This window comes from Lathamus discolor, chromosome 9 (assembly GCF_037157495.1).
Source record: "Lathamus discolor isolate bLatDis1 chromosome 9, bLatDis1.hap1, whole genome shotgun sequence".
NCBI lineage: Eukaryota > Metazoa > Chordata > Aves > Psittaciformes > Psittacidae > Lathamus > Lathamus discolor.
In genome coordinates, this window is record NC_088892.1 from 13,371,011 (window position 1) to 13,389,388 (window position 18,378).

At 42.1% G+C, this 18,378-nt stretch overlaps 1 protein-coding gene across 1 annotated transcript; it reads left to right on the forward strand.

Moving 5' to 3' along the window:
• The first annotated feature begins 6,070 nt into the window (after positions 1–6,070).
• ESX1 (ESX homeobox 1) lies at positions 6,071–15,377 on the forward strand. The gene is made up of 5 exons (XM_065689544.1): positions 6,071–6,172; positions 6,256–6,454; positions 6,541–6,586; positions 12,182–12,468; positions 13,717–15,377. Exons 1-5 carry the CDS (start codon positions 6,085–6,087, stop codon positions 13,940–13,942), a joined length of 846 nt encoding a protein of 281 aa, XP_065545616.1. The 5' UTR covers positions 6,071–6,084; the 3' UTR covers positions 13,943–15,377.
• Positions 15,378–18,378: the final 3,001 nt, after the last annotated feature.

An 18,378-nucleotide genomic window follows, 5' to 3' on the forward strand; every position in this document is an offset into this window, starting at 1 on the left:
AGTCTATTAAAGTGGGTGCATTAAAGGGACAGTTTGATAGTTTAAGCAATTACTTCATATACACAGAACAGCCCATGACTTTTCCTGCAACATTCCATCTCTCCGTGCCTCAGCACCCCATAACAAATGACGGCAACAGCAAAGTGTTATGAAGAAACTGGATAAAGCAGCAATCACTTACTCCATGAAAGAGTGAGGCAAAGAAAACATCAAGACTGTAGCAGAGCCTCCCTTGCACATTACTGTACAGTTCACACTCTTCGAAGTTGAGTGATTTCAGCACCTGCAGTGCTGGGGAAGAGCTGGGAGTCTCCATATCTGCAAAAAGACATGGACAATACTGAAGAATACATCTGGTAGAGACATGTTTGTAAAGCAGTCATGATGATTAACCTGCATGCAGAAAAAAAAAAAAACAAAACCAGATTTCTCAGTGCTCATTGGGAAGCAAACGCAAGTTTATATTTGGGGTTTAAAAAGGTAAAATGCTAATGCTATATTGCATGGGCACAACCCATTTTATAATCATAAATGGGTAAATGTCAACTATGAAGTATTTTAACCATATTCAGCTTTCCCAGAGATAATTTAGTAGCAAAGTCCAATACTTAGCAAAGACAATATGACTATTCCCCATGCATGAGTACATGAGGCACAAGTATATTGAGGTTTGTCCTGGGGGCCAGCAGAGAAACCAGGAACATGTTATTCTGAGTCCAGTCCAACATTCTATCCAGTTAGTCCCTACACAAAGGAATTCAGAAAAAGAGAGTAATTTTCACTCTAGGAATGTGCAGCCATGAGAAGAGGACTGACATCCCTCAGAAAGAGTCAAAGCTGAACCCTTTAACAAAGATACGCACTGGCTTGTTAGCCTATTATCTGACATTTTGTCTTAAGAATGCCAAGAAAAAAAATAGAGTTGGTTTTACTTCTCCTTGGACTCGCTGCCCCCAGGCTCTACCAGGCTTTTAAGATTTTCTCCATAAATGCAAAGTCTAAAAACTTTCAGAACTGAAAAAATACATCCTTTACTTTCTAGAAGAGATGAGAGTCTCATGTAATTATGACCCCAAAAGGGGTGGCTTTAGAAGACCCAGTAAATATTACAGAATCACGGCAGCACTGCCAGAGGTACCCATGCAGCAAAGAGCTCTTTGCTTTTCACCTAGAGGGTTTGAGAAACAATGTATTACAGCAGATGCTGAAAGAACACCTAATGCAGTGTTTAGGTTGTTCAAGGTGTCTCTTACAATACATTCATATAATTTCAACAAGAACCTCTTACAACCTCTTACATGCCAGCCCTTTGTGAATAACCTCTTTCAAGAACCGAATGCACAAAGGGAAGGCTGAAGCTCACTTTGTTTGCTTGCATAAAATAAAATGCCTGCGCAGGAAATACAACACAGATCTGAAATTAAGACTGCAAACAGATTTGGATGGGGACACAGCGGCTGGGTATCTGCTCCAGGCTGATTGGTCAGAATGAGCACAATAACAGCTGTGTCCACCATCTCAGAACGATGGCTTCTCCAGAGTTAGTCAACAACACCCCAATTCTTATCTCATTTGTTTTCCAACTAATATTTTACTCTGCTCCTGAATATGCAGCACAGAAAGGGAAGCTGATTTGCCATGTACTGTGCACACATTTTTTCCAAGCAGTCAGGTATGCCTAATCAGCAAAAAACACCTACATTATTTTCAGAGGTTATTAACTGAAATGGGAAGCCAGCATACTGTGATTCCATTACAAAAGAGTTACTGCACTCAAGTGCAGCTGGTATAATAAGTATCAATTGCCTGAGAGAACCTAGCTGTGCCAACTACAGCTCTGTCCCACAGCATTCAGACTTGAAGTTCCCCCATATTTACGGGATTGCCACACGTAATATAGATTTAAGCCCGTAAAAAGAAAGAGAGGTGCTGATCTTCAAGTTCACCCAGATCTTCATGCAGCTGTGTAAAGCAGAAAAACAGTGAAAGGGGAATTATATTAATAAGAATATGAAACAACCTGGAGATGTACATTGGCATTAAAGATGTTTTGCACCTTCCAGGAACCAACCAAAGTTGACTCAGAGCTCCCATCAGAATCACTTCGGGTTTATCCAAGTTCTGCACTTCAGTAAGTAGCCATCTGCTTTCTCCAAGCCAGGAAAGGGCCATGCTGAGCTGTCAAACTAACTCCTTGGGCATTCTTAAAACAATTTTTCCAGTTAACTTTGTCACAGAACTTCCTTTCAGTATAAACATAGACTTTCTTTTGAAGCTTAAATATTAAACTTCATTAAAATACATTTATGTATATAAAGCACTAAAAAGCATTGTGCACTTATGCACATAATCGACATGTCCTTAAAATAAACCAAAAAAACCTTTCAAGCCCAGCAAATACTAGTCTCCCTCATGCAGCTGGCTGGAATTGTGATTTCAGCCACCAACATACATGGATGCTTCCTGTCATCTTTCAAACACTTTATGGACAAGGTCAGGTTTACAATTCATCTGTCACATTTTACTTTGCATGGAAGCCAAAGAAAATTAACAAAGCAGTAGCAACAAGGTTGGTTAAACATGAAGTTATGAGCATGTAATTTAGATCACACTCTTTAAGGGCACTTTCCAATGGCATTAGGCAGCAGCTACAACACAGCTTGTCCAGCTCATGACAAGACACAATTGAATTCCAAAATACCAAGTCAAAAGTCAGTCAGCCTGAAGAGATCCGAGAACACAGATGTGAGGTGGGCTGACCTTGGTTGGACACCAGGTGCCCACCAAGCTGTTCTATCGCTCCCCTCCTCAGCAGGACAGGAAGGGGTTTGTTTGGAACACACAGAAGTATCAAAACTTGGTCACTTTTGGCTCTGGGAGATCTCACTGGAGTCCCTGGGCCCGCTCTCCAAGATTCAGGGGTTTCTCCTTGGGAAAAGACACATGTGCAACTATAACCTGAGAAGAAAGCAAATCACAGGGTATTCGGACATCCAACAGATTCCTCAATAAGGTTCTGGCAAAGCTTCTTGTGGCCAGAGGAAGTTAGATCACTCAAATCCAGCTTCCTGGAATTGAAAGAAACTCTGTTATAGACATTTGCTTCATAGCATGCATAGAACCCCTTTCTTTCCACCACAAATGAGTCCCTAAGCCTTTGAACACAGTTAAGGTCTTTGATATGTGAAGAAAAAGCTGCTAAAAAATACAACTGCAAGCAGAGAAAACCACGGCAGTGCCCCAAGATGTTTAACTACCAGTGAGTTTGTTATTTAAAAGTGTCTAGAGAATTCCTGGGGGAACATAAGGAAGAACAGGCAGAGGCCCAAAGACCTGTTTAGTCAAGGAGCACGACATGGACAACCACATGCACCCCATTGTGGTTCGTTTGAAAGAGAGCACTGAGCACAGCTAGTAAATGTTAGTGATTTAACCTAGACCTGTGCAGGACTGGCCTATGACCTCTACACTCTACTATTCTCATACCACATCCCAATACTCCTATGATATACTCGGAGATATTTCCTCTATCCACTATAACTGAATTACATCCTTCTATCATTGCAGGTGACCATGCATACTCTGCATAATTTTAAAATGCTTAGTTTATCTACTTCAATCTTTTATAATTCAAAAATATTAATTTCTTCCTGTAAAATCTAACACCTTTGAAGCACAAAACACACCTACTTTTCCAGTGATTCAGAATGATTGAGCATTAAATAGCTCAGAAGCAAATGTGACAACTGAAGGAATTCCTGAGATCCAAATTCAAAAACTTCTGTACCTTCCAGAAGAACTAGGGATGCAACCCAAACAGGAGATTTTTCAGCCACTCTGTAGACCAGTTTAACAGTCACTCCCAAAAGGCAAACCCAATACGTGCACAATACTTCGGCTACTTACAGCACACACATACTGGTCACCTGCTGGTAAAAGCAGATTTATGGTACAGTCACTTAAAGCCACAGGAAACACACACCTGACTGTATGTGAACATGGAGAAATTATCTCATTTTGTTTGATCTGTATGAAAAAAAAAACCAAACCCAAAACCCACATACATTTAACACAAGCTCTTCTGAGTCAAACAGTGCTGAGTTCCCTCAGCCAAAGAGCCGCTTTGACACCACCCAGTCAATTTATGCAGCAGAAAGCCTTTGTCCATAGCAGGGAATGCTGGTTTCCTTCAGAATTGCCGTGTAAACTCATGGCAGATGGAGAAGACTGATGTTTTTTTCTCTACACTCCAAGTTTAAAGGGTGCACATGCCCACCCCATGCCCCTCCAAAAGGCTACAGTGTTTTCCACATGTAACTAGAAAAGCAGAGATGACTTCCAAACCCCTCTCCTCTAAAACGGGCCCAGCTGAAAACTACAGCCATGTTTGGGGATGCAGGAGTTCAGTTACATGACCTCTCTTTGTCTTCTTGTGCCCTCCATAGCATTTACCACTATTATATGGCTCTGCAGCCTTAGTTCTCCTCTGATGACATGTGTCTACGGACAGAAGCCAAAGATGTCTGTCTCAAAATGCTGCCTGAGGTTTGAATCTGAGAGTCAGGATCTGAACAGGATGAGAATCTGGGAAAGGTCTAGAAAATTCTATGTTAAAAAAAAATACTTTCTGTAAATGTTCCCCTTAAACATAGTCACCTCTCACAAAGGCAGTCTACTTTTTCAAGAGTTAGCATTGTAAATGCTTTCCCAAGGCTTCCCAGGGAAGGTGCTGCAGGAATGGGTTCATGCAAGTATTGCTTCAGGCCAAACACAGTTCTTGTAGTGAAAGGAGTAAAGTTGAGGGCTAATTCAGTGAAGAGCCTTGAAGAAGAGCAGTGAGACAGCAAGAAGAGGTCTGTAAGGAGCCAACACTACAGCATTCACACAGCCCCTGTGAGGTAAGAGGAGGGAAGGACAAAAGAAATCACTCATTTGTTTGTGGACTATGATGACAGAAGGAACCAAAAGGTTATTCAGCCAGGCATCTTGTATAAAACAGGTCACAAACTGAGGAAACCTCTCCTTTATGTCTTCAGCTAAAACGTAAACCATCTTGGTGCAAAGACAGAGAACCCAGAACTTCACCAGCTGTGTTGTTCTAGCTATAAGCACACACATTTTTAAATCTAAGCCTCATTTCTAACCTAAATTCGTCTGCCTTCAGCTTTCAGCCATTTATTTTTGGAGTTTATTTTAGGCCTTTTTCTGCTGCACTCTCTATAAGACTCTCCAGAAACTGGTATTTCATTCTCATCCCCCAAAATCCAGACCTCAGGATCAAGTCATTTTGTCATCTAATTTATGTCAGTCTCAAGCAGTAAACCACAGCAAAATCACGGAACTGCTGGAAGTCTCTCTGCGTAGGAAATACTTTTTAAACCTCCTGTTGACAAATCATTGCTGCAACAGCACTGACAATAGAATTCTAGCAGGAGTGAAATTAAAGATCTCCAGGGAAAAAACGCTCGATTTTGCATGGTTTGCGCATTTTCCCTGCTCTTGTGGCCCACACCACTTTGCAAGGTCGATCTTAAAAAGCTGAATTCAACAAGTTTAAGCTCGGCAGAAGCAACAGAGAACCAAACCCTACTGTCCCTTCTCTTTGTGTGCAAGCAAGCGAGCTCCCCTCACACTGTTGCCCTCGGGCAGGTGCTGTCACTGTCACTCCTTGCTCCTGATCCCAGCAGCAGCGCAGGGGTGAAGCGGAGCCCCTGCCCAGCAGCAGGTCTCGACGAGCCAGGAGGGGCTCTCCGCTATCCACAACTCCAGCGCAGCCGGTCCAGCCCCGCGCCCTCGGAGGAGGCTTTATCAGGCTATCGTCGGCCGGGAGCGCAGCTGAGCGGCCGCACAGCGGTTTCGAGCCGAGGGTCGGGCCCGGCCGCGGGCAATCGGAGTCACCCGGCCCGGGGGGAGGCCGCCGCGGGCCCGGCCCCTGCGCGGCAAGCGGGGCCCGGCGTGTCCCACCCCCGGCCTTGACGCCAGCGCGCTAATGAAATGCTAATGTCGGGGCGCGGAGCCGGGCGCTGCCCGCGCCAATAAAACCCTGCGCAGAGCGGGGGCCCTGCCCGCAGCCAGCCCGCCGCCATGCAGAGCGCGACCCCCGCCGCCCCGCCGGCTCTGCACCTCCTCACCTCCTACTTCATCGACAGCATCCTGGGCGCGGGCCGGCACGGTGAGGGGCGGCAGGGCTGGCGGCGGGCCGGGCGGGGCGCTCCCCGCTCTCGCCCCGGTAACTCCCGGCTTCTCTCTCCTCAGGCGAGGAGCGCCCGGCGGAGGAGCCGGTGGGGACGGGGCGGGGGGGGCGCCCGGCCGGCGCGGAGGCGGCAGCGGGCGGCGAGGCGCCGGGTCCGGCCAAGAGGAAGCAGCGGCGGTACCGCACCACGTTCAGCACCTTCCAGCTGGAGGAGCTGGAGCGCGCCTTCCGCAAGTCCCACTACCCCGACGTGTTCACCAGGTAGCGGCCGCCGGCGGGAGCGGGCGGGCGGACGGGAGGGGCCGTGCGGAGGCAGCGCGGCGGCTAACGGTGTGCTGCCCCCGCAGAGAGGAGCTGGCCGTGCGGCTGGACCTGACGGAAGCCCGCGTGCAGGTGAGTGCCGGGGCGCGGAGCCGCCAGAGCCGCCGACCCCAGCCCTACCCGCGGGGGCTCGGTCCAGGTTTCAAACCAACCCCCCGAGGGCTTCATCTCCAAGTCCTCGGCTGGGCAAGAAGTTGGGGGGGGGGAGATGTTGCGTGCCGCCCGTTTCGGTTAGTTCTTAAAGGACGGAGAAACGGACGAGTTACCTCAGCGACGGGCAAACAAACAGCGACTTAGAAACATTCCCAGCCTGCCCTTCACACTCGCATCTGCTGCCGCCTTCGTGGGTCTAAAGGCAGGTGCTGCCTCCTGAGTTTTGAGATGATAAAAACAGTATCAGGAAAAAAAAAGAAAAAAGAAAGAAAAATACCACGAAAGAGAAAGCCGGTTGGTTTACAGCATGTGAGGCGTTCCAGGGGGCATCCCAGTTATTTACCTGGGCTTCAGGGAAGCTTGCAGCTTTTTCTTGCTCTAACTTACCTCAAACACAACAGTCATGCTTCTCTATGACTGGTTAAAACAAATAAAAGATTAATCTGACATCCCTATGACAGTCAGGCACTGTCCACGAGAATTTTATGGCCCAGCTGGGCTGTAATAATAGCAATGCCTGTACGATTTCACCAGACAGAAACAGACATTGCTCTTCTTGTAGCCTGCAGCTTTCTTAAACTAGGAATGCACCTTGTGGCTTTTGCTGGCTCCAAGCACTCATGCTTAAGAGATGTTGTTAAGAAGCAGTTTCTTTAGATTCATCTCCTGTATAAACTAGAAATAAATCCCTTTTTATACAGAAACATTAACTTCTATTACATTGTTTCAAAAGGTGTGAAGGCTTTCAAAGCATTTTTAAGCTCAAAATGACAATTGTACTAGATTTGTCCTGTGCCGCATGTACAGACTGAACTGCTGCTCCAGCAGAGCTTTAGATGTGTGCGCACTGGTGCAAGATAGAAAATGGGCAGAGCTGCTCAGTGTGACAGCTCGCTCACTCCTGCACAGCTTCCTTACTGTTGGTGGCAGATTCTTGTTTGTATACACTGTCATTTCTCCAGTCACTGAATCTGCAATGGTTCATTCTAGCTAACATCTGTAAAGCTGTAAGATTTTTAACTTATTTGAATATGCACCATCTTCAGAGGAATGAGTGATACCTCATAACTGACTGGTCTGAGTATACCTAGATGCACTTTCCAGTGCTCTTTTCTGGACTTGGAGGAAATGATGTGCCCTCACCTACCACCACCAATCACTAAACTCTCTAGTCACTGAAATACCCCAGTATGTAGCAATTACACATGACATCTACCAGTGGAAAGATCATGGGTGAAGAGCCATTAACTCACCTGTTTCTGTGCTATTCAGTCTGTGGGGTACTTGCTCTGTAGTCCATTTGACCTGTGAAGAATGGTGCGGTGATGGATGGCAAAGAGGAACTCTTCTAATGACTCATCTAAAAGAAATGGAAATGTTTAAGTTTAATGGAGTCAGGAAGGAATTAACAAGTGGAATAGCAGAATGTATGTATCTCCAGTGGATGGAAGGAACAGCAGAGAGCTGTTCCTTGCACCTCCTTACTCCTTGTCAGATCTAACACAAGTCTCCTTGGCAAGATCACAGTTCACTAAGAGTGAACTTCCAGTGCACGGTGCCTCTGCTCTGGGTGTGTTCTTGTCCTGTGATAGATGGGGGACTACCTAGCCTGGAGGGAAGAGGATGCCTGGAACAGCTACTAGATAGATAGTGATGTACTGTAGTTAACAAGCTATCTTAATTCTCAAACACTTGCCTCCTGTGCCTATGTTGCTCTGCATGGTGCCCTGTGTGAAACGACTTCCACACCTCTCCCACGGTACCCGGCTAAATCAGCTGATGTGAAATGTAGTATCCTTTTATTTACTCAAGTTTAAATCCAGGAAACTAATCTTACAAACCCTCCATCAAACAGTTGAAACAGGGACCAGCCACTATATTTCCCTTACTCTTGCATTTTGAGTCTTGTGTGAAAACTGAACAAATAAGACCAAAAAAACATTGTCCATTAACATATTCTCATTTTAGCATGACTTCAAAGAGATCCCCTCACCCAATCTCCATTACTTGCTTGTATGGAGGAATGGAGATGGTAGCAGGAATCTTTGTATTCTTCCTTACCTTGGAAAGGGGTGGTCATAGTCTGAAAAACCTTTTCATAACCTGAAGCCATGTTAGGATGCTCTTTAATTGTATTTGCATCTGTTGTTGCATTTTCATGCCACTTCTCATAGTTCATGTTGTTAGGATGGGAGAAAAATAAGACCAAGTTAAAGGTGGAAGGAATATTTTCTTTTCTCAATGTGAGGAGTGAAACATTACTTGGGTATTTCAGTACCCTAAGCTGCATCAGTGTTAAAACATTAGCTTATAACTATCTATTTTCTGATTATGATCATATATTCAGCTACAGCAGAAGCATGATACAGTTAGTCCTATTTATTTGTCTTTTTATTATCATTACCAATTACAGCAATTAAGTAGGATACATTTTTAAAGACCATTACAATAACAAAGCTGACAAATTTTACACCCTCACCTTTTGCTTTTTAAAAGTCCTAAATCTCACGAGGTAGATGTGGTTCTAGTAAGTACAAAAATAATTGGGTAATATTTTGCATACAATTCAAACATGATCACTTGAAACTCATCTTTGAGTATTAAGTTATGTATTTTTTTCCCCAAAGTAGTTTACCACTGAAATTATAGTTGTACCATGAAAAATCTTAAGACTGGTATAGCAGTATCTGTTGTGTTTAGTTTGGTAATTCAAACGTGTCTGAAAATAGAGTAAAGGCAAGTTAAGCCTTTTATAGGAAGCAAAGGAAAACTGCTTAACAAAAGGTTCAAGATGACTAATCTGAATGTTAACAACTCTTAATGTACGTGCTAGCTTTTGAAAGCTGTTTGTCATGTCAGTGTAAGGTATGAGGCATGCCTCTCCTCCTTTCATCACTTGCATTGAGGAGTTTGTACCAGTAAGGAAATGAAAGCCAGATTTTTTCTAAAGATAATTATTATATATCTATGCTGGTATTTTCTTCCAGTTTGATAAATACAAAATCTAACAGATGATTAAATAAGTTTGGTTGGAAACCCAGAATCACTTGTAATATGAAAAACGTTATTTTGTACTCAAAGCATGTGTGTAAGTGATCAAATGGATTCACTTTAGGACAGCGAAAGCAGAAAAGCAGACATCTCGTTTCATATTAGGATTCTTTATGAAGAACAGATACCTTTGCAGCATTTGTTACATCCTTTTTTTCAGAAAGGCTTTACCTGCGCATCTGCAGTATAAGGCAGTTCATTGCCTTTTTAATTGCAATTTATTTTCATAGAAAGCACTAACACCTTTGAGTTGGTGATCTTTTCCTGTGAGATCTCAGCTAAGCTCCACTTATAAATATTTGAGGTTACTGGTTAACAGCAATTTAGTCATCTGATCCCAGTAGTTGAGTTAATTTTTCTTACCGGACCCCTGTCTTGGAGTCTTGCAGGCCAAGTGTCTAGTCCTCACAGGCGTTGCTGCCTGGTATTTCACTGATTCAGATATTCCTTTGTAAGACATCTGATCACTTAGTCTGTGGCTGCTGGAGAAATGGCCAAAGAATGAGTCAGAGCAGTCAAGAATTTTAAGTACCAACTTTAAAATGCAGATGTTCTGACTTTTCTTCTAAGGGCACCTCCTTCTGCCGACTGCCTATACAGTGACACAGTTCTGTGTTTTGAACGTAACCCAAGAGGTGTGAATCCCTCCTCCAGCAGGACAGCAACTTCCCTGTGTAAAGATAATACGTTCAATGAAAGGACTAGATTTGTAATTTTTCAGCTGGCTCCCTCGAGCCCTATAGCAAGTGCTTTGAAAGAGTAAGTTGTTACTGACATAGACAGGAACAACAGCAAACTCAGGGCAGCAAGGCTGTGGCACTCTGCAGGCTTCTGGTTTGGGTATTAGCACCTTGGTGTGGAGAGAGTTTCCTTCCATTATACACTTCATATTATCTAAGCATCTGAAGGTAAGTCATGTATAAGTCATGTCTGAGACTAAAGCAAGCAGTGATGCTGGGAATCCCTAAAACTTGATTTTTAGATGTAATAGAAATTTAAAGCTATTTGTAAACATTTTTTGACTGAAATACAATTGCAGATACCAAAATGCAACTATTAAAGAAAATGGATCTGTAAAACTTCTGCATCCAAATGTTTTGTCATAATACAGATTTCTATATAATTCTACTATTTCAGAAATATTAGTACCAAAGGAATAACTATGTTTAGCATATGTTGTAATTGTTCGCAGAGTTGAATTTTTGCAATTTAATTTCATTATTTCAGTTTGGATTAGTGGCTTTGCTAGATTCTTACCTGCATTGTGTGCTAAAAGATCTTCATGTTTGAAGTTTACATTCATAGTAAATCAGACGTAAATGTCGAAGTCATACTTCTGTACAGGACACAAGCTGGTCTTTCCAATGACTCATGTTCTGTGTGCTACTGCTCTACTAAATACTGAATCCCAATTAGTGCATTCAGGTATTATACACAGAATGTGCTTGAAAGCAGCTCACTATTTCAACCACAGTTGTATACGAATCTACCTTCAATGGCCTCCACTGCAGAAGGGGCCAGAAGACCTGAGCAGCTGAGTACATTCGGGTGTTGAGTGTTCAACCTCAACAGCATCCATTTCTAAACATCCTTAGTCTACATCCTCTATCTCGTGTTTTAGAGCTAATACTCTTCACTCCTCTCTGATGCCATCATGGGTCTGAAAGGTTCTGCTCGGTGAATGCTAAAGAATAGGTGTGAAGAGTCAGTTTTCTGATCTGTAGATTCAATTGATTAAAGTCCTTAAACTATGTTTAATGGGCTAAAATGACAACCAGTCAGGCTCGAAGAGGCAACATACTCAAGAGCTTAATACATAAAACCAATTCTAACTAAAGCCCCTTTAGGAACAGCTTGATACCCTGGTCTAATGGTGCCTAACTAGTTTTTCTAGTTTAGTATTAGCTTTCACTGCAATTCAGATAATCACTTTCCTGTAACTATATGCTGTTTGCATTCATAGTAGATAACAAAAGCTTCTCATTTTACTTTTGAATCCTCTGTATAAAAATGTTCAGCTATCACAATAAAAAGCACACACCATATATTTGGCGTAGTTACTCTTACAGTCATGATTAAGCTTCTTCCTGAGGTGCCTGTACAGAAGTAGCCACCTCTTGAATGGCATTGTTGAAATTTAATTTTCAATAGCTTATGAAAGGAAGAATGATAATTTTTAATAACTGATCATGAGTTCTCGGGTGATAGGTCTGTGTATTACAATGGCTTTAAAATATATGGGACTATTCTGTCAGAGCTAAAGTGTACTCAAATTTACCATATTTATTACTTTTATTTTTTGGTAAATCCACTGAGAATTTGTAAATGGATCTTTCATATTAAAGAAGTGCTTTTTGGTGTAACAGTAAATATTTTGCTGCTTCTATCGCTGCATGCAATAGTAGCTGGTGAGACAAACTGCAGAGTAAGTTCAGCTAATGCCTTTATAATTTCTTACTGAAGGTCTGGTTCCAAAACAGAAGGGCAAAGTGGAGGAAACGTGAAAAAAATGAAATTCTGGGGACTGTTCCAGGAATCTCCGTAACGCACCCACTTGGTCTATTTTTGGATGTTCCACTGAGTCATTCTCCCCTCCTAGATCACACGTGGAGGTCAATGCCTCTTTCAACACTGGCTGTGCCATCTGTGTCTCCAGCCTTTAGTCCTTCAACCTTAGGGCCATTTGGCCTCAGCAGCCTTACCTGGACTTCTTTCTTCAGAAATCCTATATTAAATCCACACTTTGGAAGGTATGGATTTTTTTTTCTAAATCTCAAAACTGTTCAAAATTGGTGCATTTTTTGTTACTTTGATACATGTTCTCAATAAACACACTCCCATAGATAAACTTACTAAAATGGGGTTAGTTCCTGTGTAGAATCAGGAGATTAGAAAAAGCAAGATTTAGTTCAAGTCATGCCAGTAAAAACTTCACATGTTATTCCTCTTTGAAGAATAACTGTGCATACTTACCGAAATTTTGGGCTCATTGAACTTTGGTCTTCAGTTACATTGCCATAATGTAGATGGCTCCAGCTCCATCCTTAACTCACAGGCTGATCCAGATTATACATCATGAAGATGTGACTGCAGACAGAGTGATTTTACAGAATAAAGATGTTAGACATTTCTTCTCAGGAGACCTGAGACCTGGCTACAAATGCAAGTGATACAGCTCTAGAGAGATAAAGAGAAATCTTAATAAGTTTTTACTAAAAGCCAATCCTTTTCCCTGGGCAGCTGACGTGTTCTCTAACACGCAGAACAAGCCCAAAGCAAGCCTCCTTTTCTTTCTCTGTAGTCAGACACCTAGAACTCTAGCTGAACCTGCTTCTGGGCTTGCTTCCCTGGCAACTTAAAATTTATGAGCAAAATGCCTCTACTGCTCTAATGCACCCCATAAGAGGGAAAAATGGTTTGTGTATACATAATAGGTGTGTGTATATATATATATATATATATATATATATACACACACACATAAAAAACAGATAGCACTTTCCTCTTGCTGAAATTACAGCCTGTATTGTAGTTCCACATTAGCAGACAGACAAATGCTGCTTTTCACATAGAAAAAACTTGTCTGAACAAACTGGCCACATAAACAGCCACATAAATTGGTCTTTTTATGAGGTAGCTTACTGCTTTCACAGAACAGGCTGATCTATAGCATCCAAAGTTTGCTTAGAAAGGATTCAGCATTAGGAGTTTAGCAAATGGTAGCTGTTCTAGGTTTCTGCATGCCATGGCAGATCATTTCATTTATTTTACTTAAAAGTGTTTGGGTTTTGTTGGGGGGAGGATGTTCTTTGGTTTTTTAAGGGCAAGACACTATACTGCAAAAATAAAATACATTAATGAAACATACATATGGAAGAAACTGCAAATTTTGGCACCATCTTCTCTAATACTTTGGGTGGGGGAAGCTGCAATTCAGTAAGTACTTGTTCTACAAAACAATTCTTAATTTGGATAATATTGACTTCTTTCAAATACAGGTTTCTGAATGCTTTAAATCCTCTCATGACAACAGCTTCAGTACTAATGAAAGCTCCTGGACCCCCATCAGACCCTGCTCTTACTGCCTTCACTGATCCAGCAGCAGTTGAAAGGAAAACGTCAAGCATTGCAGCACTAAGACTCAAAGCGAAAGAACATTCAGCACAAATCCCTCAATTAAACCTCATCTCCAGTCTTACAAACACTAACAAAGAACTTTGTTAGGAGCTCTCCCACAGTCTACAGCCACGCAGAAGGAAGTGAATGCCTGCTCCGATCAGTAGCTCACAACAGACACACATATTTAAAAAAAAGAAAGAAAACACACACACAGAGCTGTAGTTCCTCCATTTTCAGTAATGGACTGAAAGGAAATAACCCCACTAAAAATTGGTTTCCTTCGTTACAACATGAAATCGGGTTGTAAAATTGGCTTGTGGCATTTCTAACAGTACAGAAATAGCAGCAGGAACTACATCATCTTTGTCATTCAGGCTGATGTGAATCTGAAGCTTTGAAATCCCCAAGCTCACCAGATGCTAGTCCAAAGGTTCAAAATTCTTTGTAGTAATAAGCAGTTTTCTAAGCAATTCTTAACTCATTTCTCAGGAGGAACTCTTACATGCAATACTTGAGACGTAAGAATAAGTACACAGTTACTAACTTTGAGACCATGCTTCATGTTGAAGTGCAAATGCCAATGAAATTCGCATTTTAGACAGCCTTTGCAGGAATAAGATGGGGACTATTTTCAGTCAGGCTTTTGATTCAGAACTAGGTTTGTGTAAAGGGTACCTTACTTCAAGCTAAAAAAATAATAATGTTTGCTTTATGTTCAGGGTGACAATGTTTTAATAACTAAAGAAGTTTAACCTTTGTATATGAAAACTGTATCCTGTGAAAGTAGGTTCTCAATGTGCAGTAAATCGTGTGTAGTTCTCTATGTATGTATATATGTATCAATAAGTAGCTCACATCTGTAAATAGGAGGTTGCTGAATACTTTTAGCGTGATTACTGGCACATCTTACCAGAACAGTAAGTTAACAGATTACTTGTGCATTTCCAGACATTTCATGCTTTGAGCAGATTCAGAATTTAAGTGAAAACTAAACATGAAGTGTTGAACTCTTCCTTGGACTGATGTCAGAACGAGTAAAAACAGAGGCCTTACTGAGCGTAAGTCCACAGTTCACCAAACCCCTGTGCTCCCTACCTGGCCTCAGACAGGTCATTTTGAAGTTTCTGCTGAACTTCCCCAAGCAGGGAATGAGACTGAGAACATCTCTCTCATCTCCAGGTCTGATGCTTTAGTGTAAAGCCAGGGTAAGTACTATCCTCCTTTTGCAGCTTACTCGCCTACCTCACAGGGCTGTTGTGAGGACTGATTAAACAAACATGACACTGTGCAAATGGCAGAGTTATACAAGTGCTAATTGTTGCTTAGCAATTACAAAAGCAAGGCCAACAGCTGACTACACATAAAGATTACCTTTCCCATATTTGTAGCATGGTCCAAGCAAGGGCTGTCTCAAAAACATTTACACTGAGAAGATTTCACGTATTTCAAGAACTTCCTTCTCAAGGCAGCTCTGGGACTACTCTTAAGACTACACAGATGTTTTCTAAGGCTAAAGTTTAAGCACAGAGCCCTATACACTTAACTGCTTCTTCTGGAGACTCCTCTGAGCTTGTACTTAAGTACACAATAGTTTGCTGGATCAGACAGATCAGTTTCCCATTTCCTCTGAAATACTAGTAGCTTTGACTGCTCTTGGGTCATAACCTACCACAAGACTGGAATTATTTCTGGGTTTGTGGACCTCACTGTTACCACAGGTAGCAAAAGGTGGTGGGTTTTTACTATTAGAAAAAGTAAAGCTTTCTACCCAAGTTACACCAGGCCTGCTCTGTGGGTCAAGCAGCAGGAGACTAACCAGGACTTCTCACACAAAATTTGTGTTTCTTCCACAACAGCTATTTGCTTCCATCGATCGACTCTCACAGCCCAGGCTGCCAACTGGCAGCACAATACAGTATCTGCTCAAGTGCTGAGTTTGTTTCAAATTAACCTTTTAAGTAGGTTAATGGCTTGAAAACTAATTACACAACTCATGTTCTATTCTGTACAAGCTTCTGTGGCATCTTTCCTTGTCATCAGTGTCTCTCTCTTGCAATGCAAGGAAGTGCTGCAGGAAAGGAGACTGTGTCACTGTTTCATTTAAAGTAGTAGAAACTGTCCTGCATTTGCCATGAGCCAGCCAGAAAAGAGCTCTGCAATAAAAATAAAACCTAGGTATTTCTGCCAAACTACATTCCTACACAAAATCACCAGAAGCATCATGTGAAAAAGAACTGTTGAAGGCTGTTTTAATACACTGCATGAAAAAATAGGTTCTATGTAATTGTGAAAATCATCATCAGTGACAGAGATCTCACTTGGGGGGGGGGCTGTGTGTCAAATTTGCAAGATAAAATTCCCTTAATTTCAGCAGTTACATCACAGATAACTTTCATCTATTCACCTATCAAAGTTTTTCCAGTAGCTATGGACAGAAATCATCTCAGGGACAGCAACTAACACACAGAGGCACTCATTTGCACTGCAGCTCATGCCAGAACTAGGAGCTGCTACCCTTACCCGGTACACGCAGCCCCTTGAATGCTGCTCTGGGTTGGCTCCTACCTAAACCCTTGCCAGACCGACTTGGTGTTGCTCTTTCCTAACTCTCCTTACCAGAGGGCACCTTTCCTCCATGACACCCTCCTCTCCTTCTGAAACCACAAACACCTTGGTACCACACCCCTGCCACAGCAAGCTGTGGCCTCTGCTTCTCCAGAGACTGTCTCACCAAGGCAGGGGCAGTGGCAGTTCAGCTCTGTAGCTTCGAGAAATCCGTCCTATTTGATACACGACAGAATAGCAAAGGTAAGTACATTGCCTATCTTGCTATATCACTGATTAAATAAATAGGAGTTGCCATTGCTGTGCCATTTGGGTGGAAGATTTTGTCTGCAATCATTATCGTTTCCCAATGGGTACAGGTGGAGAATACAGCTTACTGTTTCATCTGGCTTTAATCTGAAATGCAGACAGGTTTTCTTTAGGCTGACTTCACTTCTTCCTGCTTTAATGAGTTCTTCCAAGAAAATTCCATTATTTCAATGCGAACTGAAAAGCCAGGGGAGAGCTAATGTGGGAGTTAATTATATACTGAAAATAAATACGCAGGACAACACTCAAAGTCATTTTAGGAATCAGAGTGTGCCTGTAACCAAAACTCAAGAAGCTTTATATGCTAATTGTTACTATCTTACAAGGAAATATACGTCAAGGGAAGAAGGTTTACTTCTTCAGTCTAAATAAGGAAACTTAATTACAATATATTGTGGACATAGTATTAAAATTGCATTTAAAAAAATGTTGGGGAGCATTCAACTGAAACACCTTCAGCCTAGTTTCATTGCAATACATGGGTCAACATTCCTGCCATGAACCAAGCAGGGACGTTTTCTTTCCTAGCCTTTCTCAGGACAATGAGGAGAGCAGCATCCTACATTCTGAGCAGGACTGCCATTTTGCAAAGTTTCTCACACTGAACATGGCAATTATTTCCCAACACTTTATCTTGCCTTATGTACTAAATTCTTTAGTCCTAATTTAGACAAAGCATGCACTGACCTGGATTAAGTCTGTAAGATCTGACCCTGTACCTCTCTTCTGAATAGAGAATGGTTGCAGCCCAGTTCTTCTCTGGGTGATATCAAGATGGTTTCCTGGCATAGGTTTCAACTGCGGCAGGCCTGGAGCCCTGGTTGTTTTACTGGGTTTGTCTGGTTTTCCTGGAAGCAAACATGTAGCAGGGGATTTTCAAGGCAGCACAGATCTGAATAAACCACCATCCCCATTCACCTCCTACAGCCACTAGCCCACTGTGGAAAGAAAGAAATAAAAAGCTATCTCCAAATTAAACCTCTTGACATCATGTCACAATTTTTGAGGTGTTTTGTCAGCAGACTGCAGCACATTGGGATTTCTTCAAGAAATGTTCACAAATACTTCTATTGGAGAGCTCACATTTGGCTAAATTGTCAAGTTTGTTCAGTTTGTTCTGTGCCCCAAGTTAGGTTCTGATAAGAGGACATTGGGTAAATTTCCATATTTGCAGTGACATAATATCATCAGAACCTTGACCCCAAAGAAAGAACGATTTTGTTGGGGGAAAAAAAAGCAGAATAATAGGCCAGGTGTTTGAAGAAAAGACAAAGAAACAAGCACAGTAGGGTGTTCTGACTCACAAATCGGTATTGAGAGAGAAGTATTCATGAAGAAAATTAATTTAAGAAGTATGTAGTTCAGGTTTTGAGCCCATAAGTTCCTTTCAAAAACAGATTAGTGATTAAAAACTTTTTTAGTCTAGCAATCTCTTAAACAATTAGCACAGTAATTGGAAAGGGACTACAAATTCAAATCTAGATGGACATAAAAGAGTTTCCCCATAGAGCTTTGCCTTGGTTTTGTGGGTAACTGGCATGCACCTGCCTTTACCATCAGTGGGGTTGAAATACTGAAGAAGTGCTCTGAATAGGGATACAAATGCCCCAAACAGTAATGCCATACAAATTACTTAATTCATGTAAAGTAGAAGTAATTGTATTGAT

Excerpts from the sequence above, each read along its gene's own strand:
- ESX1 (XM_065689544.1), top strand. The coding sequence starts at position 6,085 with ATGCAGAGCGCGACCCCCGCCGCCCCGCCGGCTCTGCACCTCCTCACC. Across the intron at positions 6,587-12,181 it reads TGACGGAAGCCCGCGTGCAG|GTCTGGTTCCAAAACAGAAG; the intron begins GTGAGTGCCGGG and ends TTCTTACTGAAG. Across the intron at positions 12,469-13,716 it reads TTAAATCCACACTTTGGAAG|GTTTCTGAATGCTTTAAATC; the intron begins GTATGGATTTTT and ends TTTCAAATACAG.